Raw genomic sequence first — 25,503 nt, 5'->3', positions numbered from 1 at the left:
ATGTTTGTAAACAAGTCACCTGCAGGTTTTATCGATCTTAAGTGATGGGTCTGGAAATAGTAATCTCCAAGCAGAGGTTTGGGCTTCGCCATATTTTTTGCGGCTTTTTATATGACTTGTTTTTATCTGGGGTCATTTTTGTTATCATTATCTATCACAATGGTACTTGTTTTCCAGCCACTACACTTCGGGTATTGTACTGGATACTGCCTTGCCGATTTGATACTGCACTGCCAATTGGATACTACCCTTCAATATACTACCCTTCTTGCTTAAGGCTGTTCGTAGCGTACCGGTCTTTCCTTAAGTGAGTACAAAAGGTCATAATGTCCACCAAACCGACTTCAAGCTGCGAATTCTGATCACGTGGTTAAACTTTGACCAGAGCGCACTTTACAAACATGACCTTTGAACCTGGACAGAGTATCAGGTATCATTTCTAAATCGCGAGATTACTTTTAGCACACCAAAAACAATGATGTCACTTTTGCTCCTCTTATAGTGTTATAAATGGAAAGAATACAAATTCCTAGGATGTCCACTGTTAATATCTGTTGCCATGGCAATCAGTGATTGACAGATATGTAAACGACCAGAGGGCCACTTGTTGAATGGTGTCTAACGAATACATGACAAAGGCACCAAAACTGAAGTTCTGTAGTTTAAGTGGGCTGCATCCTCTAAAGATCGATTGATGCATGGTGACAGCGATGAAACTGATGTCAAACAACAAATAAACTGAAACGATATAGACGAAGCAAAACTACTAATGTATCAGATATCAAACAACTTTAAATTGTAATAAAACAATTGTTTTTTTTTTTCATTCCAGACAGTCCCACACTTCTAGTCACCATGGCTACGCGATCGAGCCTTCGGCACAAGTTAGAATATAAAGAGTGGGAAAAAAGTGGAAAACAAAGAACTCTGTTGACGCTAGACTTGTTTAGACAAAATTTGAGGCAGTTACCTGATGAACTTTATGGTTTAAAAGAGCTGGAAGCTTTGATTCTAGGAAGTAACGCGCACATAGAGCTCCCAAATGAGCTAACAAAACTGACTAACCTTAAAGTTTTGAGCTTAGCTAACTGCAACCTTGCCACAGTTCCCGCTGCCGTGATGAAACTTCCGCAGTTAAAAATGCTGATCCTCAGCCGCAATGAGAAAATCACCCTGCCGGATGAGATGTCGGGTCTCACCAACCTCACTGCCCTGGACTTAGCTGGCTGTAAACTGGACACACTACCGCCTGTAGTGCTGCAACTACCAAACCTACAGGAGCTGAATCTAACAGGCAATACGAAGACCTCCCTGATAGATGAGCTGTATAGGATAAAAAACTTGAAAGTGCTGAGACTGCGTGACTGTAACCTGAACACCGTTCCACCTGCAGTACTGAAACTCCCCCAGCTGGAGGAACTGGACCTCAGCGGGAACAGAGGGATCCACCTGCCGGATGGGCTGGCAGGACTCACCAACATCCGGGTACTGAAAGTAGCGACAACAGGCATGACGATAGTTCCTCCGGAAGTATGCAGACTTATACAGTTAGAACGGCTGCACCTGCTCGGTAACCAACTACAGACGTTACCCGCGGAAATCGGACAGCTCACTAACGTCAAGCACTTGGATCTGTCCTGGTGCAAGCTGCGCACACTCCCACCTGAAGTGGGGAGATTGACACAGTTAGAACGGCTGGACCTGAGCCGTAACCAACTGCAGACGTTACCCGCGAAGTTTGCACAGCTCAGTAGCTTACGTGACCTTGACGTTAGTGACAATCCACTAATAAAACCACCAGTTGAAGTTTGCCGTCAGGGGATCGCTGCTATCAAACAGTACTTTGATGAAGTTGAACGCTCGGAAGAAAAGACAAGCGCTCATTTGAAAGTTGTCGTCTTGGGAGAGAAAATGGCGGGAAAAACAAGCCTGGTACAGACGCTAGACAGGGGCAAGTCCACCCTGACAGAAGAAGAGGACCGCACACACTGTGTAGAGATAACTCAGTGGGCACCTGATGACAACATTACGTTTGAAGTGTACGACTTTGGTGGCCATGACGTGTACCATCTCACTCATCAGTTCTTCCTGACTCCAGCTGCCTTTTACCTGTTATTAGTGAACCTGCAGACATACAGCTGCAGTGAAGAGAGGTACACAGAAGCCGTGGGGTTCTGGTTGGACACACTGAATGCCCGCGTGCCGGGGGCGGTGGTTACAATAGTGGGAAGCAAGAAGGACCTTTGTCAAACTGGCGAAGTAAAAACAAAGACCAAGGACGTTCAAGCAAGGATCAGAAAGCAAAAAGAGAGGTGGGAAAAAGAACAAAGACAAATAGGAGAAGTGACTACTAACATTCAGATTCAAAGTCGTTTAAAATCAGTGGAAGACATAGGCCAGCACCACTTACGCACGCTGAAGCCAGGACTACGTATCGTCGGTGATGCGCTTGAGCTTTGTGTGTCCGTTAAACCCAAGTCTCTATTTCACCTATCATGGTCACCTCGATCTTGGGAAAGATTTCGAGACTTTTTGTTAGAAACAGCAAATGATAAGAAATTATTTCCGACGTTAACAAGAATTCTGCCAAAGACATGGCTAGACTTCGAACAACTAGTTCGACGCCAAGCTTCCACTGAAACAGGCTCTAGCGTTGTAACGTCTCCGCGGAAGGATCACGTGACTCAGGATGTTGAAATGTCCACACGGCATTGGCTGACAATGACCGACTGTGCACGACTTGGGCAACTTGTGGGGCTCTCTTTAGAAAGACTACAGTCAGCCCTGTCTTACCTGCAGCAGGTGGGAACCATCCTCAGGTACACGGACATACCGGAACTCAAGGACTACGTCTTCCATGATCCTCCCGCCTTGATTGAACTTTTCAAAAACCTGTTTCATCACGATACAAGCGCACTTTTCTTAACACCCAGACTTTCTCACTTCACGTCTACCCAGCTACGTACATTCCAGTCGGATCTTTGCGACTGTGGACTGATCCAGAGGGAAGTGATGACGTGTTTGTTACCGCCCAATGTCAGTCCAGACATCGTCACAGCATTGATGCAACATTTTGGCCTGTGTTTTGAGGTACTAGCTAAGGACAATACAGGCCCTTCCAAACATACCCGCCAGTACAAAATCCCCTGGTATTTACATAAACAAATGCCAGAAGAGCTGAAGAGCGTCTGGCCAGATGATGTACCAGAAGATCAGGAGCAGCTGCAGCTGATGTGCAACATCAGAGGATTCTGTCCACGGGGACTGTTTCAGAGGTTCAGTGTTGGGATCCATCCACTTGTCAAGGACAGGGTAGACTGGAAAGATGGAGTCATGGCCTACAGGCAGGACTACCCCGTACTAGTGTGTTCGAATCCTGTTGCAGACGACACATACATCACCATGGCAACCAGAGGCAGGCTTGCCCAGGCAGATGAGATGTGGGGCGTGGTCCACCCACTGCTGGAGGTGCTGGTCCAGCTGCTGCAGGAGTGGCCAGGTGTGCTGTACTCCCTCCACGTCACCTGTGCGCACTGCATCAAGGCAGGACTGGACAGGCCGTACCAGCACAAACTGAGGGACCGGACTGCAGAGGACGGCCGTGACGTCAGGTGTCGCAGGGTCAAGAAGACAGAATCAACTTCAGCAGACCTTGTGTACAGACCAGGCAGATTGTCTGGTATGTATTGAAGTCCCCTACTTGGTTGATTAGATTTCTGCAACCATCTCAAAATTAGTGTTAAGCTTACTATGTAAGCTATGATTTCGTTTAAATTGATTTCTTTATTTCACCAGTAAAGTTCTAATGCCCGCAAACGCTTTTCAAAGACTCCTAGGTGTGTGTGTGTGTGTGTGTGTGTGTAGTGAGAGGGGGGAAGTAACAAAATAAAGTTAACAGACCTGTGATTTGAATAAAACCCTCAACAGATGGGTGTAGACATTATGGCTTGCAATGAAGGACGTGATTCATTTTTTGTGTATCTTGCTTCATGTTTTACAGTAAGTTCCCATCAACTCAAAAGACCCCCGGTCCATGATGTGTATGGAAAAGATCCCAGGACGTTTGCAGGTTAGTTAGTGGCCAGTTGTTTTGTTTGAGCCCTGAAGTTGTAGCAATCAGGTGCATCAGTCTAACTATAGGACACATATCCTATGAATTGCACAAGGCCATGCTGTTATATACAGTGGCTAGGCGATTACATTACGGTAAAGCTTCCGAATATTTTGCAAAACGATAATGATAAATTACACAGGTCTGTCACATGAAAAGAAATCGAAACAAGTCTCCATGGAACTGTTCACTTCACAGTGATCTACGGTTGCTATGATTGTACTAGAGTTACTTACATGTAGTACAGTGAGATGGCAAGCGCTCGACAGAAGACAGGGAAGCAGCGGTGGCCTGCATTGTGGAGACGATGTGAACGGCGACGATGACGTTACCTCAGGACTGTCTGAACTATATTATTCTGCATCTTACAACAGAACTCACTCACTCATTATCCGGTTTGGTGTCTGTTGTTCGCCCCTCTTCCGAGGGTTAGACGTACTTTTACACCGAAGCTGAGCGATAGTAATTTATTACCTCTTTTCTAGGGAACTCACCAGGAGGCAAACCTGTGGTGCTGCTGGTCAATGACGAATTCGGAACTTCGAAGGGCGGAATCTCCACTGTTAACGGCCAGCTGAGAGACCTGCTGACCACTGCCGGAGCGAAGGTCCTCATCACTGTATTAAAGGCTACAGAAGCGGAAAAGCAAGAAGCACTGAAACACGGCATTGACTTGGTCCTACCCATTTCTCTAAAAGGTGACAAAGGACCACCCGACTTAATCTGGCTCACTGAGGACCACAAAGTCCGTTATCCAAACATCCCGTCAGATATAAGCGTCATCGTTGGCCATGCTGACGTCACCAGCACAGCTGCGAGGAACATCAAGAAAGATCGTCTTCCATCCGCCAAGTTCATCCTCTTCAATCATGTCATGCCGGAAGACACTGAGCACTACAAGAGCCTAGATAAGGCCATGAGCATTGGAGACAAAATGAAAGCTATTCGGGAAGACACGGAAGAGGCTGACGTTGTGTTCTCCGTCGGACCAACAATGCATGATTACTACCAGAACCAGATCAGACTCTCAAGGCCGCACCACCTGTTCTTGCCGAAGCCATCCGACATCTTCAGTCAAATGGACGTAACGTATGTCAAAACAAGGACCAAAGTGGTTCTGTGTGTCGGCAGGGTCAAGGGCGTTGAGAAGCTGAAGGGTTACGACCTTGTGGCGAAGGCCATGGCCATTGTGATAGAACGTTGTGGTGCCCTAGAGGAAAGACTAGATGTAAGATTGAGAGTCCGCGGCATCAGCGCTGAGGATTTCCCAGAAAGCAAACGAATCATCCAAGCCAACATTGAGAAGGGTACATTCCACTTCACTCCTCTGAAGTACGCCACTCAGGAAGAGCTAAGCAAAGACTTACAAGAAGCACACCTGGTCCTGATGCCGTCACGCGCAGAGCCATTCGGACTGGTCGGTCTCGAGGCCATCGCTGCAGGCGTCCCGGTTCTCGTCTCCGGCAAATCGGGACTAGCAGAGTTCCTGCAAAGCAGAGGGGCCGAATTCAGCCGCCTGATTGTAGACATTGACGGCAGCGACGACGTAGTTGCCGAAGGACTAGCGGAGCGCATCATCAATATACTTAAAGGTGGACAGGAGGAGTTCCAGGCCGCAAAACGGCTGAAAGACAAACTGTTGGCGTCAGAATACTGGAATGACGCGCACAGGAAGTTCTTGGAAGAATGTGGCATCCCACTGTGACAACATTATTGACACTAGTACTGTAACGTTTCTTTCCCAATGTTAAAATCCTTAGCTTCAACTGACACAGCTTTGACAATGTAACAAACTACATTTCTTAAAACAAAAATCATCACATTGAACCGTCACAGGATTTCCTGCCAAATCCTGTAAAGTACAACAATATTGTGTTTACATTTCTCAAACTGAAATATCTTTGTCTCAGGCATGTCTCTTCTTAGGGTTTAAACTGTAGTTATGTCAGAGGGGCTGGACACATCGCTACTGTGTAGCATTGAAAGCTCCTTATGGGAGCAGCTTGTTGAAAAGTTTGTTTGTAACATTTTGCTCCATTTTTGTAGCATGTTGCTACATTTTCCTCACCCTATGGGAGTGGCTTGTTCAAACGTTTGTAGCATGTTGCTACATTTTTGCGCACCATCTGAAGGCAGTAAATGCAAAAGACGCCTGAAATCCTATCAGTAAGTTAACGACAAAAAGCTAAGGTTATTGTGAGGTTTAAGGATGTTATAGGATGTTATATCTGTGCTGCAGGTAAGATAGTATTTCAGAGAAGTTTTGTCTTTAATAAATCTGTAAAAACTTACTTTGAGTGACGTTTGCTTACTTCTGACTCCTTCTTTATTTTTTGAAAGACTCAAAGTTAAATTGACCGCCATTTTTCATAAGATGACCATGCTTGACCCTGTACATGTCTCTAATCTCCAAGCAGATGCTATGATGGCAAACGGCAGTATCAAATTGGCCAGGAAGTGTCCATTTGCCAGAGAGGGTCCATACGACACCTGAGGGTCGGCCCAAGGATGGCGTATGGACCATCTCTGGTCTTTTGTCACGCTTTTGTATCTGCTTGGAGATTACATTTCTCCACACAAAAAAGGAAACCCGATAAAAACGCGAATGGTAATTTTGGGTCGATCATAGAAACCTCTGCTATGTCAGTGGGGACATCTGGCGGTTTGTAGATGTTCTTCAGCTTACTAAACGTTACACCGCAAGCAATAACTACTAAGGTTGCAAGTCATGTGCTGAGTACTTGCATAAACAATGCGTCGCCATGACAACAACGTTTTCGTGTTTGGGGCGGGGGCACTACATCTGTTAAACCGTACTTTCTAAAGTACTCCAGCAAAGATGGAACCAAAGGAAATATTACAAGAAAAACCCGATGTCGGACCAGAAGGGGGTAAATTTGTCATGTGTCACTGTAAACACCTAAATGCCCAATTATCCCGCGAGTTTCCACTCATTCATTTGTATGGAGCACACTTGGGCCGGTAGTTTGGCCGTAAACTAGGTAAAAAAGATTAATTTACAAAAGCTATGAATATCTTACTGAATTATATGAGGCCTCCGGAATTCGGTACGAAGTGACAACAAGCCCCGACGCTACTGCTGTAGGAGCCTGAGGTCACAGACGAGTTGATTGACGTCAGCTTTGAAGCATGTACGCACGCCAAGACAGACAACTAGGCCTGAGGCAGATACAGACTCACAGCTACCCATTGTTTAAGGTGGTCTAACCAGTTAGCGCCGTCAGTGCGGGGCTTATATCATTAGCAGGGCTCCCAGGGTCCGGCCACGGCCGGGCTCGGCCCGTTTTGCCGTGCAGTTTCCCCGGTAAAACACAGTAGAAGGACAGGGGACGGTTAGCTTTAGACGGGCGTGAGGTTTTCTTGTGGAGGAACAAGGACTTACCGGCAAAACCCTGTGAAAGAACGTCAAGACTTGAGCAAAGCCGTCGCCAACTTGGGGCCCCCAGTTGGGGGGGGGGGGGGTAGAGCGGCGAGGCCCATCTGAAGGCCCTTTCCCGCGATCGCGAGTTCGCTAGCTCGGCCCAGCCAAGCCTTTCCGAACGGCTCACGATAACGAAAACTGACATTCTGAAAGGAAGGCGTTTGGAAGGACGGAACCAGCAAGATCGAGTAAAGCTAGAAATTTCCAGACCTGCGCAACGACATCGCCATCTTTCTTGTCTTACCTAGGCAGGTACCTGTTGACACAAACGTGAGTTCAAACATTTTCTCCCAGTAGTATCCTTTCTAACGTAACGTCCAAATATCACCGACGTGTGGGTGCTTTGAGTGCTGTAAGTATTTGAATCATTGTGTATTTGTGGGTGGGTCTTGTTTTGCTGCCTTAAACACAATAGCATGACATGCCGTGGCGTCGGGTGGCGTAGTGGTAGATCATTCGACTGTGAACCAGGAGACCCGGATTCGAACCCGAGTCGTACCCGGGACATGTCTGAACATGCGCCCCGACGTTGTGCCCTTGGGAAAGGCACTTTACACGACTTTCCTCACTCCACCCAGGTGTGAATGGGTACCTAACTTTGGTTGGGGAAAGCCGTATTGAGGTGTATCACCTTGTGGCGCCGAATGGCAGCCGCACAGACCCTTGCGGCAGCTCCACAAAAAATGGGAACAAATATGTATCATGACATTGTGTATTATGTGTATTATTATGTGTATTATTACCATTTGTATCATCTGATTGTAAACCCTGCATCAATTCAGCACTATAAGGCTGCGATTGCACGGGTGATGTTTGGCCAATAAACCATTTATTATGGGAAGAATGAATGTGACATCGGTGAACTACCCACCATGGGCCCTACACATGTTTTGTCATCATGACAATGACGTCAATATAGTTGCTATGAGCTTTTATCGTCGTTTGATGTTTAATGAGGTGTACATTTACTGACCAGTCCAGGTATGTTCTATTGAGCTGTTGGAGTCATTTGACTTTAAAAAGTCATAAACACTTCCTCGTCGCTTTTTTGCCCTGCATTTTTCCCGGTAAAGTACAGTGGAATGACAATGCTCGTTTAGTTTTTCATGGGTGACCGAGAGCGTCAAGACTTGACCAAGGACGTCGCCAACTCGGGCCCCACAGTTGGGGGTAGAGGAGCGGCGGGGCCCGATGGGCCTTTCCCAATCGTCGAAGTCGCTAGCTCGGCCCGCATAGTCTTTCCCACTGGTCCGCGGCAGTAAAATTCGTTCTAAAAGGAGGACGGTTGGAAGGGCGGAACCAGCAATGTCGAGTAAATCTAGAAACTTCCAACTTGCACAAGGTCATCGCCATCTTTGTTGTCTTACCTAGGCAGGTACCTGTTGACACAAACGTTCAAACATTTTCTCACAGTAGTATCATTTTATAGACTAATATAACATCCGAATATCACCATCGTGTGGGTGCTTTGACAGTATTTGAACCATGATGTATCTGTGGGCGGGTCTTGTTTTTGTCGCCTCCAAACACAATAGCATGACATGGGATGAGTGACTCACCAGAGTTTGACTTGATTGATGGACTACCCACCATGGGCCTCACTATAAACAACAGCGACGACACCCAGTCAGATAGCTGCACTTCCAAACCTTCATAACACTAACAGCAAAGGAACGTTTTGTTTAGGGACACAAAATTGTGGTTGTGCATGGCATAGTAATCTTAAAGGACCTGGTCCAATTCCCGGTGGCGCCATTATGGAGGGTATATTTTCAGTTGCGTTGGCTGGCCACTCCAGGTATGTTCTATTGAGCCGTTGGAGTCATTCGAAGTCATAAACACTTCCTTCTCGCTTTTTTGGCCTGCCTTTTCCCCCGGTAAAGTAGAGTGGAGGCACAATGCTTTTCACTTGTAAACTAACCGGCAAAGTCGTGTGACAGGACGTCAAGACATGAGCAAGGTGGGCGCAGTTGGGGGGTAGAGCGGCGGGGCCCGCTGGCGCCATTATCTCCACAAAAATGGAGGGTATATTTTCAGTTGCGTTTGTCATTCTGTCATTACACGAAGGGTATATATAATTAGTATCATTCAACTGAAATGCCATGCAGGTTATCTTTTCAGCTGCCGTTTTTCATTCTGTCATTCTTTCTGTTGGTCAACAAGATAACTCAAGAACGGCTGGGTGGATTGGTTTCATACTTGGTGTTTTGGTAGGGCGTAACAAAAACCTGAAATGATAATATTTCAGGCCCTCTAGTGGCTTTCGTTGGTACTGCAACACAGTTTCTGGTTTTGATATCTCTGGACATGTTAGGGTCATGTATTTTGGATGGTAGGTAGCGCAAGTATGCTCGGGAAGACGTCACGTGAATTTAGGCACCCTGGCAGCTTGTTCTGAAACTGCAGGACGGTTTGTTAAAAAATCTTCGAGAGGATATTATTAACTAAAAGTCATCGTGATTTTTGGTAATAGTTATTCTCCTGCTGATTCCTTCTTCCACTGTCAACACCTGTCTAACAGTCTGGTGGTGTTTGAGGTTTGAAGTCCACGAAGTATTTTGGTAAACAGGTCGGTCCACCTGGAGGCTATCATTTTTTTAGTGATTGTTCTGCCAACAGTAATCTCCAAACATGTTTGGGACTTGGCTTATTTTTGGCGTGTCTTTAGGCGTTTTTATCGAGCTGTACGGCTATCTTTTTTTCACCAGCCAGACTTTGGATGGCTCATTGAATATTTATTGCCCCGCAAATTTATAATTATTTTGTCAATTTTACACTGTCTTGTAGCCACCAACACAACCTGGTCGGAGGTTAGGCCACACTGACTTAATTTTATGGATGACATCCGCGCGCATTGATTTTCGCCTGTTCTCAAAAAAAAAAAAAAAGATCACGTCATCCAAGGCTCTGGCCTGGATAGTCCATGGTAGCATGCTATGTAGCGACAGTACGGGGCTGGTGGTAACTCTGGAGGATGGCACCCAGGCTACCAAAGCTCCACGACTCAAGACCTGAATACATACGTACAGTGTCGATTTATAAATCCGCAAAAAGCTAGCATGTGCCGAAGTTCTGCCGCAAATTCACAATATCAGCTTTGCCTTTGTATTCCTGTGGTTTAGTAGCATTTTTATTTTTGGCCGGATTTTTATTTCATTCGCCCGCGCGCACTAGTTTGGGGGTCTTCAGAGGATGCCATCCATAAAATTAAGTCGGTGTGGCCTTATGTACGAATTAGCTTTCACCCACTGTGGCAAGAATCTCGAATGAGAGATCGGTTCTATTGTCCTGTCTAAGATAAGAGTTACTAAAGCAACTGGATAGATTTTGAAAGGCTAAAAGCTGATCGTGAGAAGTCTGTAGGGACGACAAGAGTCTTGTACACGTGATTTTTGAAGACCACAAGATGTTTTGGCAATGTGTCGGCCCACCTGGATATTTTACTCTCCAAGTAGAGGTTTGGGTTTGGGGTTATTTTTGGCGTGTTTTTAGGCTTTTTTTATCAGTGTTTCTCTTTTGCACTGGAATTTTTTTCACCCAACCCAACCTCTGCTGGTAGTCGAAAGCTTCAATGCGCTATAAACCTAATCACTTTAACACATTACGGTCTTTCTGCAAGTAGATGGGAACCAGACGCATGGATGGGCACAGTCAGCAGGAGGCATGTGGCCGAATGAATGCCTTTCTGACTGGCTAGATGTGTGATAATCCACCACAGTAAAACTACTAAAAGCCTTCTTTTTTCAGTAGATCACTGGTTAAATGTTCGATCTTATGTCTGAATTCCAATTTCATTGAGTAAATCTGGGAAATATTAGTCCCTACCCCACAAGAAAATGGAGGGTGGGCTCCTAAAGACATCCCTGATCCTGTGGCAATTCAGTTTTACATTGAATTTGCTAAACTATATTTATTGGATCATTTTATCCTAAATCCAAAAAGAAAAAAGAGAAATCTTACCTACCAACCCTGAAATGGGAAACACAATATGTTTCTGAGACCTTATGCAGCGGTTGCTTGCCCTTTAGGTCTTTTGGTGTCGGTGAAATCTGTTGCTATGGCAAACCAGTAATTGACAGCACACAACCAGAGGGGAGACTGTTAAATCGTGTCTAATAAATGAAAGTGAGAACTGTACGGTCGCCACATAAGTCTTGATTGTGCTAATAGTTTCCACCCTCTAATGAGACGCTAAAACAAGAAATAGCGTATTAAAAAGGATGTGGTAGATGAAACTACCAATATTCAAACATCAGACATCTATAATACTATAATTGTAATGTAACGATTTGGCTTTTTTTTTTTCATTCCAGACTCCCCGACACTTCTAATCGCCATGGCTACGCTATCGAGCCTGCGACAGAAGTTAAAATATGAAGAGTGGGAAATTAATGGAAAACGAATAACTCTAGTGACATTACACTTGGTTGGATATTTTAGGGAGCTGCCTGACGAACTATATGGTATAAAAGAGTTGGAAGCTCTGAATCTAGCAGGAAATTGGGAAATAAAGGTCTCCAATGAGCTAACAAATTTAATCAACCTGAAAGTCTTGAGCTTATATGGCCTTGCTACAGTTCCCGCTGCCGTGATGAAACTTCCGCAGTTAGAAATGCTGATCCTCAGTAGAAACAAGAAAATCACCCTGCCGGATGACATGTCTGGTCTCATCAACCTCACGGTCCTGGAATTAAAAGACTGTAACCTGGACACACTGGAAGTACCAAAACACCCAAACCTACAGGTGCTGGACCTACGAAATAATATGCAGATCTCCCTACCATATGACTTGTACAGGTTGAACAACTTAAAAGTGTTGAAACTAGGTGGCTGTAATTTGGACACCGTTCCACCAGCAGTAGTGAGACTCAATCTACTGGAGGAACTGGACCTCAGCGGGAACAGAGGGATCCACCTGTCGGATGGGCTGGCTGGACTAACCAACCTCCGGGTACTGAAACTATCGACTACAAACATGGACACAGTTCCTCCGGTAGTGTGGAGACTGACACAGTTAGAATGGCTGGACCTGAGCTGGACCCAACTACAGACGTTACCCGCAGCAATCGGACAGCTCACTAATGTCAAACACTTGGATCTGTCCTACTGCGAGCTGCGCACACTCCCACCTGAAGTGGGCGGAATGACACAGTTAGAATGGCTGGACCTGCGCAGTAACCAACTACAGACGTTACCCGCGGAAATCGGACAACTCACTAATGCCAAACACTTGAATCTGTCCGGGTGCAAGCTGCGCATACTCCCACCTGAAGTGGGGGGACTGACACAGTTAAAACGGCTGAACCTGAGCAATAACAAACTACAAACGTTACCCGCGGAGGTTGGAAAGCTCAGTAGCGCATGTCACCTTGACGTTAGTGGAAACCCACTTACAAAACCACCATCTGAAGTTTGCCGTTACGGGATCGCTGCTATCTCACAGTACTTTGCTGAAATTGAACGCTCAGAAGAAAAAATAAGCGCTCATATGAAAGTGGTCGTCTTGGGAGAGAAAATGGCGGGAAAAACGAGCCTGGTACGGACGCTAGACAGGGGCGAATCCACCCTTACAAAAGAAGAGGACCGCACACACTGTGTAGAGATAACTCAGTGGGCACCTGTTGACAACATCACATTTGAAGTGCACGACTTTGGCGGCCATGACGTGTACCATCTCACTCATCAGTTCTTTCTGACTCCAGATGCCTTTTACCTGTTATTAGTGAACCTGCAGACATACAGATGCAGTGAAGAGAGGTACACAGAAGCCGTGGGGTTCTGGTTGGACACACTGAATGCCCGAGTGCCGGGAGCGGTAGTTTCTATAGTAGGGAGCAAGAAGGACCTTTGTCGACTTGGCGAAGTAAAAACAAAGACCAAGGACGTTCAAGCAAGAGTCAGCCTGCAAAGAGAGAGGTGGGAAAAAGAACAAAGACAGATTCAAAGTCGTTTAAAATCAGTGGAAGACATAGGCCAGCACCACTTACGCACGTTAAAGCCAGGACTGCGTATTGTCGGTGATGCGCTTGAGCTTTGCGTGTCCGTTAAACCCAAGTCTCGATTCAACCTATCGAGGTCGCCTCGATCTTGGGAAAGATTTCAAGACTTTTTGTTAGAAACAGCAAATAATAAGAAATTGTTTCCGACGTTAACAAGAATCCTGCCAAGGACATGGCTAGAGTTCGAACAACTAGTTCGACGCCAAGTTTCCCCTGAAACGTCCGAACGGGCCGATAAAGCTGGCTCTAGTGCTGTAACGTCTCCGCGGGAGGATCATGTTACTCAGGATGTTCAAATGTCCACACGGCATTGGCTGACAATGACTGACTGTGCACGACTTGAGCAACTTGTGGGACTCTCTTTAGAAAGACTACAGTCAGCCCTGTCTTACCTGCAGCAGGTGGGAACCATCCTCAGGTACACGGACATACCGGAACTCAAGGACTACGTCTTCCATGATCCTCCCGCCTTGATTGAACTTTTCAAAAACCTGTTTCATCACGATACAAGCGCACTTTTCTTAACACCCAGACTTTCTCAATTCACGTCTACCCAGCTATGTACATTCCAGTCGGATCTTTGCGACTGTGGACTGATCCAGAGGGAAGTGATGGCGTGTTTGTTACCACCCAATGTCAGTCCAGACATCATCACAGCATTGATGCAACATTTCGGCCTGTGTTTTGAGGTAGAAGCTGGAGACAATAGAGACCCTTCCAAACATACCCGCCAGTACAAAATCCCCTGGTATTTACATAAACAAATGCCAGAAGAGCTGAAGAGCGTCTGGCCAGATGATGTACCAGAAGATCAGGAGCAGCTGCAGCTGATGTGCAACATCAGAGGATTCTGTCCCCGGGGACTGTTTCAGAGGTTCAGTGTTGGGATCCATCCACTTGTCAAGGACAGGGTAGACTGGAAAGATGGAGTCATGGCCTACAGACAGGACTACATCGTTCTAGTTTGTTCCAAACCTGTTGCAGATGACACTTACATCACCATGGCAACCAGAGGCAGGCTTGCCCAGGCAGATGAGATGTGGGGTGTGGTCCACCCACTGCTGGAGGTGCTGGTCCAGCTGCTGCAGGAGTGGCCAGGTGTGCTGTACTCCCTCCACGTCACCTGTGCGCACTGCATCAAGGCAGGACTGGACAGGCCGTACCAGCACGAACTGAGGGACCGGACTGCAGAGGACGGCCGTGACGTCAGGTGTCGCAGGGTTAAGAAGACAGCATCAACATCAGCAGACCTTGTGTACAGATTCTCTGGTATGTATCGATATCTTTGTAACCTGCTTGGTTAATGAGATTTCTGCAATCTAGAAATTTTTCTGACGTCTACAGTCCAAGCTTTATCATGGCACTTCAGAAGAACCAATCATGTTCCTATAACAAAGTACTTTTTTTTCAAGCAGAGAAAACATGAGCTGTAAGAAAGCTTTAATTTCCGATGTATTCATCATTACCATTCTGTTCCTCTTTAACAATAGGCACGCAAGGATCCGCAGAAGCTCAGAGCCAACAGGATGTTGCCAGATGCTCTCAAGCTGAGGAAGAAGGTGCGTTTCCGATTAATCTTAGATCTGATTGTTTTCTGGTCATCAATAGTGGACATTTTAGCAGGTTATTCTCCTTTTTACACTAAACTGAACTATACAGCCCCAAAAATTAACGATGGTGCACATAGCTTTCTTTTATGTTAGGTTCTGATATCTGTAATTTGTAACTTGTTATAACCTATTACATATTTTATTTATTGCAGATGTGAGTCGGTACTTCCATTACATCAAGGAAAACGTGACAGCCGAGTGGAAGGACCTGGCTTACCAGCTAGGATTCAGTCGGCCAGACATAGACAACATTGACGAGAGGAACATAGACTTCAAGTCGCGCTGCCGGGACACGTTGGAGGAGTGGAAGGAGCGGGAAGGGGATGCCGCCACCATAACTGTCCTGATGGACGCTCTGAGGGAACTGGAACTGATGAGTGTTGTGGATGGGCTGAGAGACAAGTATCCAGGTAAGGCAGGCACCGCGTTTTACCTGAAGAAATCATTACCTTATTGTTTCCAATCTCGAAGACCTACATCAAAGACCTTCTGGAATCCACCTTGAACATCTGGCTAGGGTTTAACCATTGTTTTCCCACGATCATGATAATGATTATTCTGGCATACTAGTACTCAATTTCACCTGAGCGAAGAGAGGAAAGTCGTGTTAAGTGCCTTTCCCAAGAGCACAAGGTTTGTGACTGTCCCTTGGCAGGATTTGAACCCAGGACCTCTTGATTCTGAAGCGAATACTCGGTCGTTACGCCACACATCCCCAAACTAACATTGACACACTTGATGAAAGAAACAGGGACTTCAAGTCTCGCTGTCCGGACATTGGCAGAAGGATTGGCAGAAACGGAAGGGAGAACCCGCCACCATAGCTGGTCTCCAATTCATGACATGACATAAAATTATAGGCAAAAATACTTCAATTTTCTTACAGGGTCTCAGTTGTCAACACAAAGGCAAAGATCAAACACAAAGAGGTCCCATTCTAAAAAGCAATGAAACTGCTACTGTAACATCGTTCTTACTTTTTTTGCCCGATGCACAGAACTGGCCGGGGCGACAGCTGGACCGACTGGTTTACAGTGAACCCGAGGAACTGCTCGTGTTTGCGCCCGTACAGGACATCTTTATGTCCAGCTACTTCAAACATGTTTCGGATTCCACGTGAGTATTTAACAGTTATGACTTATGTCTCGAATCTACTTCTGCTTTTATCTACGATTATAACGCAAAGCATGTGATTGCACACAGTGGCCGCGCTGAGGACACATAACTGAAATCAGATTATCGGATAAGAAATCTTTTTTTGACTTGTATAGTTTGTGCTGTTGTAACAGTTGTTTTGTTTGTGTGTGTGTGTGTGTGTGTGTGTTTCTTCAACTGTTTTCAATGGGTGACATACCCCAAATAAAGAAATTCAACAACGAACCTCTATTAGCCCCACTCTACTGACAAATTACCCAAACTATGCCATTATTCCATCCCTTCCCCAGGTCGACTGGTCCAGTGAGACTGCTTGCCTGTGCAGGGCACCCTTATGCCGAGCTACAGCAAACACAGTTCATTTTCCATGTGAGTACGCTATAGTTATGTAAGACCTGCCTTGAATCTGCTTTAACTTGTGATTAGCAAGCGGAGCTTAATTCAAAAAATGGCCAAAGGTAAAGATAATTAACGACACTTTACCATCACCCTCCTGTTCATGTGAACTGACAAATTATCCAACCACCTGTGACACTACTTCATCCCTTCCCCAGATCAACTCAAAGTTTCAGAGTTCAGCATCCTCAACCAAGACTACAAGCAGCAACCAGAAGTGACGCACACCCTACGGACAAACTGCCGTTGAACGGAATCCTTAGAGTGCCAAGTCGAAAGATAAGATATTAGCTTCCCATTTTCCCAATTGTAACACAAGGGCTTATTAATGAATTAATAAATTTTTCAATTTACAACCGACGCTATAAGTCAAGGCAGATTGAGGCTGTGCTTAATACGCAAACATGATCCCGTGGATCGCAACAAATATTGTAACAATATTCTCTAAATAGAATATCTTTAGATCAGGCACACGTCTTTTCTGATAGTTTGACATGCCCGTTCACAGGTTTGTTAGTTAGGGATGGAAACATCGCTGTTGTGTAGCATTGAAAGCTCCCTATGGGAGCAGCTTGTTCAAACCTTTGTCGCATGTTGCTGCATTTTTGTAGCATATTGTTACATCTTGTAGCACGTTGCTACATTTTTGCTCTCCATTTGAGAGTAAAACTACATGTAGTTCTAAAAGACACCTTTCAAGTCGACGAAGAAAGGTGTAAAAAAAAATCAGCATATTATCAAAAGGTATTGAATCTGTGTTATAGGCAAGAAGCGTTCCAGAAAGAAGTTTTGTTTTTGGATGGCTAAATAAATTTGTACAAACCTGCTCTGAGTGATGAGATATTTACTGTTTAAAAGTCCCATTCAAACCTGTCCAACTTGTATGAAAAAGTTTTTTTACTTACCCTTGATTTCTATTGTTGTTATGGTCCAGTCACTTCCTTTGGACAGACATCTTACAATAATGAATTTCCTGTAGAGTGAAGAAACTACAAAAAGTTAGAAAGGTTTCAGTGAAAAGCTATGATGATGATGATTATGAATGAAAAAAGTTTTAAAAGTTGCAAAGGCATACTTACATGTTTATCCGGAAGATATAAAAATATCCTTTACTTGCCACTCCACGAAAGTTGCCTCCGTCCTCCAAATTGACAAGAAATTGTCTCTAAAAGTCGCGAAAAAGTCTCTCCTCTAGCTCTATCTTATAACTAATCGCGAGTAACTCACACCATAGCATTCAGACACTGATTCTTTATTTCAATCGCAAGCACAGATTACAGTGTGTGTGTGAAAGTATGAAACAAAAGAAACTCCCATTGCTGCAAGGACCCCAGATCCCTTCTCATCATGGGGTATAAAATACAAAACATTGCTTGGTCCTAACCATAGATGACACTAAAAGGCACTGAAAAGGATCCTCCTTTTATAAGTATGAGGAGAGAAAGCACATGTTAGTAACGCATGCAGTCCTTAATTACATGGCTCACCTCTGGCATCTCGGTAGTGGCTTGACATAAAAAACAGGTGTCCTCTTGAAGATCGTTGACTAGGCTAAAAATCTGGGGTGTGCCTTGTGATAACGATTAAAATTTTTGAAAAAGATGTCTAATTTGTGCTTGACTTTCATCTACCCCCCCCCCCATAAATTTTGAAACTAGACTTGCTGTCTGAATCATCACACACTTCGACAACTAGCTACGTCCCTGCTCTAATTTAGTTTTAACTCAATTCCTGGTCTAAAGTCAAAGTGCATGTGAGCTTCAGACAGCAGGGCAAAGAGGCAGGTAGAAGTTCTGCCTTTCAATTTACCAAACTCAAGCACTTCAACTTTCTAGCCAATTTGGATTCCAAAGTGAAGGACTACCTTTATTTCGTACATTTAATAGAAATCTTCATTCAAAATCCTTATTCACAAACTTTATTCAAACACTCATTCAGAATCTTTATTCAAATTATTCAATGTCCGCAGAAATGTCCCTGGTGGTTGGAGTCTCTTGTGGTGGGCGTCTTCAGGAATGGCTGCATTCCTCAGGATCATTACTAAACCCGCCTTTTCTCTTACAAGACGGTGGAAAAATCATAGAACTCCATCTTGGCACTAAGATGGATGAAATAGTTACTTGTCCATCTTTTCACATACAAAATGGACAAAAATAATCTGTATATCCCATCATTTCTCTTACATGATGGTGATAAAGTCCTAAAATTGATGTTTTCAATTACATGTAGCATATACTTGAATGAAATCATTTCTGTGTTCAGTGTTCCATCTTCTCCTTACAAGATGGTTGGGTACCAGGCATAACACTGTTCCATTGTTTTCAATCTTTCAAGATATATGTTCTTTGCAGTCTTATTACTGGCTTGATTAAACATATACACAAAAAGCTTGAACATAACCTTGGTAACTACAACTGAATGACTTTCTTGTTCTTGCTGTCCTTCCATTCTTGGCCTCCTTGTAGTGGACTACTGTTATATCATACAAGTTCTAGAAATTCTATCCCTTAGCCCCTGTTATTTTAAGCAAGATTATTCTTTAAGATCTGGGTCACAAGGCACTTTATGTCCAAAATGTCCCCTACATTATCCCAAGTTTAGTGAGCCAAAACCAAAGTAGAGCCTGGCTCAAGCCCCCACCCTTTCTATATCAAAGAAAAAAGGATATCATACAAATCCTGTTTGAGTTCATGCTGTTATCTTGATGCTTGCTTCCTTCGAGTAGCCTGGAAACATTGCCCTCAGTTGAAGGGATAATCTGTAGAAGAGAGTAGGGTTAGACAGAAAGAGGGAGGGAAAGAGAGAATCATTAAAAGCACCAACACCAAAGATTGAGTCTGAAAAGACAAATCATGTGACAAATGTTTTATCCATGGAGCAAAACAAAGCAGCTTCAACCTCATCAATCTTCATTGAGCTACTCTCTCTCTCCTCTCTCCCTCTCTCTCCCTGTCTCTCCTGTCTCTCCTGTCTCTCCTGTCTCTCTCTCTCTTTCTCTCTTTCTTTCTATCTCCTCTCTCCCTCCCTCTCTACTCCCCTCTTTCTCTCTTTGATGGGTTACAGATGTAGATGCTATTCTATATAGGTATAGAGACAAGATATGACATTTGCAAAGGCAAAAGCCATAGCAATTGTCCTGTACTCGAAGAAAACAAGACATATCACCATACCTGCTGACAGAAGTCAGGAGACGGGGCAGACAGAAATCAATGCCATCCCTCCTTTGGTGTTCTGTCTGTAAAAGAATAGCATATCAGCACCAAAACATAACATGCTGTTACAGTAAGGCCACACTGACTTAAGTTTATGGATGACATCCTCTGAAGACCCCCAAACTAGTGCGCGCGGGCGAAGAAAAAAAATTCTGGCCAAAAATAAAAATGCTATGAAACCACAGGAATACAAAGATGGTATTGTGAATTTGAAGCAGTATATAGCGACGTATACGACAATTTTTGCGGAATTTATGAATTGGCACTCTACGTATGTACTGAGTTCTTGAGTCGTGGAGCTTCGGCAGCCTGGGTGCCATCCTCCAGAGTTACCACCGGCTCCCTATTGTCGCTAACTAGCATGGACTATCTAGGCCGAGAGCCAGGACACAGCCTCGGAGGACGAGATCTTTTTTTTTTTTTGAGAACAGTCGAAAATCAATGCGCGCGCGGATGTCATCCATAAAATCATGTCAGTGTGGCCTAACAAGAACATTACTTAAGACAAGATTAGGTTATCGTTGTATCATGAGACTGTATAAGATGCATTATTCAACAACCCAGGGTATGACATTTGTAAAGGCCTTAGCATTTGCCCTGCATGTGATCAACAGATGAAGAAGAAAGTACGGGTACTTGAAGAAAAAAAAATATATACATATAGATTTAACGGCTATGAGTGGCCAATGTGTGCAGATCTTGTCACATCGGCGCACCAAATCCGTAGGGTGCTTTTGGCACCCAGACAGACAGATTAGCCTAAGAGGCTCGCTGGGCGTCACTCCACCGTACATGGTGGGGAAGTCGTGTAAAGTGCCTTTCCCAAGGGCACAACGTCGGGCCACGGTGAGTATCAAACCCAGGACCTCTCGGTTCCGAGTCCAACGCTCTAACCGTTGCGCCACCGACACCACACCGACAGTACTTGTAGAAAGCAAGAAATACCATAATACCTGTTGGCAGACATCAAGAGAGCTCTTCAAATCTCAACAGCTGGGCAGACAGGAACCAATGCCATCCCTCCTTTGGTTCTGTCTGTAAAGGGAAAACATATCGGCACCAAAAACAATATTAACACGCTGTCACAGTAACATGAACATTATTTAAAACAATCCAAGGCTTTTGGTGTGTCTACATACCAGAGCATCTTGCCTTAAAATTCTGAGGTAAATTTTAGAAAATAATAGCCATATTCCCTACCTTTTGACGACTGGAATTCGACCGGGTGTTGCCTAACGTTACCTACGGGACCGTGCACCTGCTATTTTCTCAATTTCGTACCGAGGGAAAAAGCTAAAATTGACCTTAATACATGCAGGAGCATCTTGTCTGAAAGTTCTGAGGTAAAATTGAGGGAAAATAAACAATTTTCCATACCTATTGACGACTGGAATCCGACCGGGTGTTGCCTAACGTTACCTAAGGGGCCATGCACCTGCTATCCCGCCCGTCCAAGTACGCAGAGCCGGTGCAAAATTTTCTCAAAATTTCTTACCGAGGAAGAAGTCTAAAATTGACATTACTGCATGCCAAAGCATCTTGTCTAAATATTCTGAGGTAAACTTGAGTAAAAGTAGAAAATTTTCTGGAACTTTTGACTACCGGAATACGACCGGGTAGTGCCTAGCTTTACTTACGGGGCCAAAGCACCTGCTATCCCGCCCGCCCAACTACGCAGGGCCGGTGCACAGTTTTCTCAATTTCTTACTAAGGAAGAAGTCTAAAAATGACACTTCTACATGCCAAAACATCTTGTCTAAATATTCTGAGGTAAACTTGAGTAAAAGTAGAAAATTTTCTGGAACTTTTGACTACCGGAATACGACCGGGTATAGCCCAGCATTACTTACGGGGCCAAAGCACCTGCTATTCCGCCTACCAACATAGGCAGTCCCGGTGCACAATTTCCTAAAATTTGTACCGGTGAAAAAGGCTAAAAATAATACTACTACATGCCAGAGCATCTTGTCTAAAAATTCTGAGGTAAACTTGAGGAAAAATAAACAACTTTCTATACCTTTTGACGACTGGAATTCTACCAGGTGTTGCCTAGCGTTAAGACTATACACTTGCTACCTGACGACCAACTTCGCCGGCCTGGTGCACAATTTTCTCAAATTTTTACCGATGCAAAAAGCTAAAATTGACATCACTACATGCTGAAGCATCTTTTAAGGAAAAGTAGAAAATTTTCTGGAACTTTTGACTACCGGAATTCGACCGGGTATTGCCTAGCTTTACTTACGGGGCCAAAGCACCTGCTATCCCGCCGGCCCAACTACGCAGTAGCGGTGCATAGTTTTCTCAATTTTCCACCAGTGAAGGAAGTTAAAAGTGCCTCTACTACATGTCGGAACATTTAATCTGGAAATTCTGAGGTAAACTTGAGGGGCAATACACAGTTTACTTGAGAAATACTGGCAGGAAAAATGTACAAAAATGTACAAAAATGTCGACACAAGTTCAGGCTATGTTGCATCGGGAAGCACAAGTTGAATGAAAGTTTCGAGGATAAACTTGGTAGGAAATATCTTGAAACCAAAGAAGGACATGTCTATACAAGACGAACTGTGGATATAATATGGTATTTCGAAGTAAAAATGGGAAAATTCTTACCTCATTTCTGACGGGACGTCCCAGGGTTAGTCTGCAATGGCGCCCAAAATTCAAATGAAAGATTCTTGGATGTAACGTTGATCGTGATTGGCGCTCGCGGGGAGGGTCGAACCATTTCGTTGTCGGGGTGTACTTCTAACAGAAAGTCATATTTATTTTCTTTTATTTGTGCCATTGTTCCATTTGTTTTAAGTAATCATATATTATCGTTTCATTGCAGTAGGCCATTTTCATACATCAGAGTTGATTTCGTATCATCGTAGATGTATCAATTTACCCCCTATTTTACAATGGCTGATCTCTCGCCGAAGAAAAAAGGGACAGTTCATTTCCAGTGAACAGGGGACCAGGCATCGTGTTGGGGGTGTTTCAGTAAGCACTTTGGGGAAGGGGCAGTCAGATCCAAACGATTTGTGTAACGTGGTATCAGAATAACATGGCCGGACTCAAGCCCTCTTTTTGTCTGGGCTTCAATCTCCTACTGTATAATTCATGACGACAAGAAAACATTAAAATCCAAGCAATTTATTCTCTTCTATTGTTTTTATTCTGCCTCAAAAAACACTGTAGATCTAGTCGAAATCACGTGGATGTTATACAAAATATGTCAAAGATGTCAATAAGCTCACAGCAAAAAGAACATACGTATCCCTGAGTCATTAAAGCAGCGTTTTCCTACTCGTTAGTTTGTAAACATGGTTTACGTGTACAAAATATAACGTTATCTTTATCCATTGTTCTCACATTGAATATTTCACGAACCAAACGTTATCTACACAAGCAAACAGTTCCTCAAGAAACTGGATAGATTTTGAAAGCTTTTAACTGTTAATAGTGTACACAACAGGGAGCTAGCTGACTTCTTAACGTTAATCTTATCTTAGCCCTGTCTCTTTTTCGTTTTCATATATGTATCTGTATAACCAGTGTGACCAACCTTCGGCGTAACACACCAGCTTCTGTTGCTTGAGTGACTGTTTTCTTGTATCTCATTACCTGGCTGTATAACATTCATCATCGTAAAGGTGCACCATTTTGCCCGGTTAGCTCTAATGTTCGGGGCGTATTCTATAGGAGCTGGTCCCACAGTAGGCTACGACGAGTTGGTAACTTCGCAAAGTTCTGCGCATGTCCTTCAAGTTTTCTGTTTCTCTATGAAGCCGTTTATCTTTTCCAGTTTTCTCTTTCCGGTGATGATTTTGCTGACATTCCTTTCCTTCTTTTCTCTCGGAAACTTCGATCTGTTCCCTTAAACTTCCAAGAGTCGCGTTTTTAGCCTGACATTCTTTAGTCAAACGTGACATTGCCTGTCCCAAGGTCATGCATCGCCTCTCCTCGCCTTTCAACTCGCGAATCTCGCCCTGAAGTCTCGCGAGAGTTGCGCGCGCTTCTTTCAGCTTGCAGTCCAGTTTCTCCTGGCTATGTTCATATAGTGCCTTCTCTTTCCGCAAGGGGTACGTCACAGCTCTATGCGTGTTTATAGAGAGCTGTTTAGCAGTGTAAAGTTCCAACAGAGTTTTGTCTTTATCATCCATTTCTGTAGCCAAATCCCGAACAACTGAAGTAAATTCTTTGTAACACTCCTCATAGCACTGGTGAACGTTCTCACTTAAAAGCTTCTCTTTGAGCTCCTTACAAGAATTTCTAAGTCCCTCTATGTGGTCAAGTTCGTGATTCCTTGCGGCAACGCGTGACTTTAACGCTGTGTTTTGTTCACGGACCTTGTCCCAAAGTTCCTGAAGATGGCGGGAAGTGGTTGCCGCCTGACGTAGTTCCTCTGAAGACGAGATCTTCAACATATCCAGTCTTGCTGACAGCTGAGCTTCGTTACTAAGTGCAGTACCTACAGTATCTATCTTATCACACTGCAAGGCGCGTAACTCCTCCGATAACTGAGCAATCTTTTCAGAAGTGAGTTTAAAGAGTTGCTGCCTTGCATCGGAAGATCTTCGGCAAATCTCCCTCGTGCTCTGACGTAGTTTCTTCAGTTCCTTCCAAGTGCTTCTCACCCTTTTCTTCAAGACGTGATTCCCGAGCGTCTGTTTGTAGAACTGCTGCCTGCACTGGGTGATGACAGACTCGTAATACGCGATTTTCTCTGCGGCAGACATGGACGGGCGTACCGCTGATGGTGGTATGCTGGAGCCGGTAATGGGAGGAGATGCCATTTTCTCAACATCCGACTGTTGGTAACGTTAAAAAATTCAACGCATGCCTCATGCGTATTGTGCACCTGTGTTAATTTTTTTAGCTGCAGTACAGGTAAACCACAGGCTCATTCATGAAATGTTTCCTTCTACAAAAACACACCGATGTTTGGAAATGTCATTGCACTTTCCAAAATTCACACATAAGAGTAGAGTAGAGTAGAGTAGAATCCTCGGTTTGATACAAACTTTGGGATTCCAGTTTCAGCCGCTCTTCATCTCTGATCTTCTTGGTTTGCCCAGTGTCCTGTGCGCATATTGCAGTTGTTCCTGTTGGTGGTTTTCCATGTGTCTGTCCAGTCTTTTATCAGTCTTCTTCGTTAGCACGTCTATCACACGTTTATACACGCTATAAAACGGTTCCTTTATGCACAGTCCCAAATCACACCGTCTTCTGTTTCACCGATGGCAACATTCCTGGTAGAACTTTTAAAAGGAGCTAGAAACGTTGAAAAACAGCAGCAAAACAACACTCGCATCAACCCTCCCTCACTGACCTGAGAAATGCATTTGAGGACAACAAGGCATCAACTCAACACTACCCGTGTATACCGTTGCCTGGATACCGATACGTGATACTTTGCCAGGCTTTAAGGTGTTCCGCTAATTGTCATACGTGTTGCACAAGCTGTATTGAAGTCTTTTGGTAAGAGTCAAACGACGAACAATGTTAAAATCGTCAACACCCTAAAGAAAACAAACAGGCATTCTTGTACATTTATTCAGGTGGAAAAGTGTAAATGCTTTGATAATGG

General features: G+C 44.4%; 3 protein-coding genes across 3 annotated transcripts; 2 read left to right on the top strand and 1 right to left on the bottom strand.

The window, feature by feature from the left end:
• Positions 1-855: 855 nt before the first annotated feature.
• LOC109462055 (malignant fibrous histiocytoma-amplified sequence 1 homolog) lies at positions 856-5,872 on the top strand. Its single transcript, XM_019758552.1, has 3 exons — positions 856-3,679; positions 4,001-4,069; positions 4,597-5,872. The coding sequence occupies exons 1-3, from the start codon at positions 856-858 to the stop codon at positions 5,814-5,816; spliced, it is 4,113 nt and encodes a 1,370-aa protein (XP_019614111.1). The 3' UTR covers positions 5,817-5,872.
• Positions 5,873-12,129: 6,257 nt separating this feature from the next.
• Positions 12,130-16,688, top strand: LOC109462095 (malignant fibrous histiocytoma-amplified sequence 1 homolog). Its single transcript, XM_019758592.1, has 5 exons — positions 12,130-14,821; positions 15,043-15,111; positions 15,315-15,572; positions 16,160-16,278; positions 16,608-16,688. The coding sequence occupies exons 1-4, from the start codon at positions 12,145-12,147 to the stop codon at positions 16,198-16,200; spliced, it is 3,045 nt and encodes a 1,014-aa protein (XP_019614151.1). The 5' UTR covers positions 12,130-12,144; the 3' UTR covers positions 16,201-16,278; positions 16,608-16,688.
• Positions 16,689-23,590: 6,902 nt separating this feature from the next.
• Positions 23,591-24,709, bottom strand: LOC109462054 (centrosome-associated protein CEP250-like). Its single transcript, XM_019758550.1, has one exon. The coding sequence runs from the start codon at positions 24,707-24,709 to the stop codon at positions 23,591-23,593; it is 1,119 nt and encodes a 372-aa protein (XP_019614109.1).
• Positions 24,710-25,503: the final 794 nt, after the last annotated feature.

This window comes from Branchiostoma belcheri, unplaced genomic scaffold (assembly GCF_001625305.1).
Source record: "Branchiostoma belcheri isolate BF01 breed outbred unplaced genomic scaffold, Haploidv18h27 scaffold99, whole genome shotgun sequence".
NCBI lineage: Eukaryota > Metazoa > Chordata > Leptocardii > Amphioxiformes > Branchiostomatidae > Branchiostoma > Branchiostoma belcheri.
Note: the sequence above shows the minus strand (reverse complement) of the source record. Positions and strands in the feature narration are given on the sequence as shown.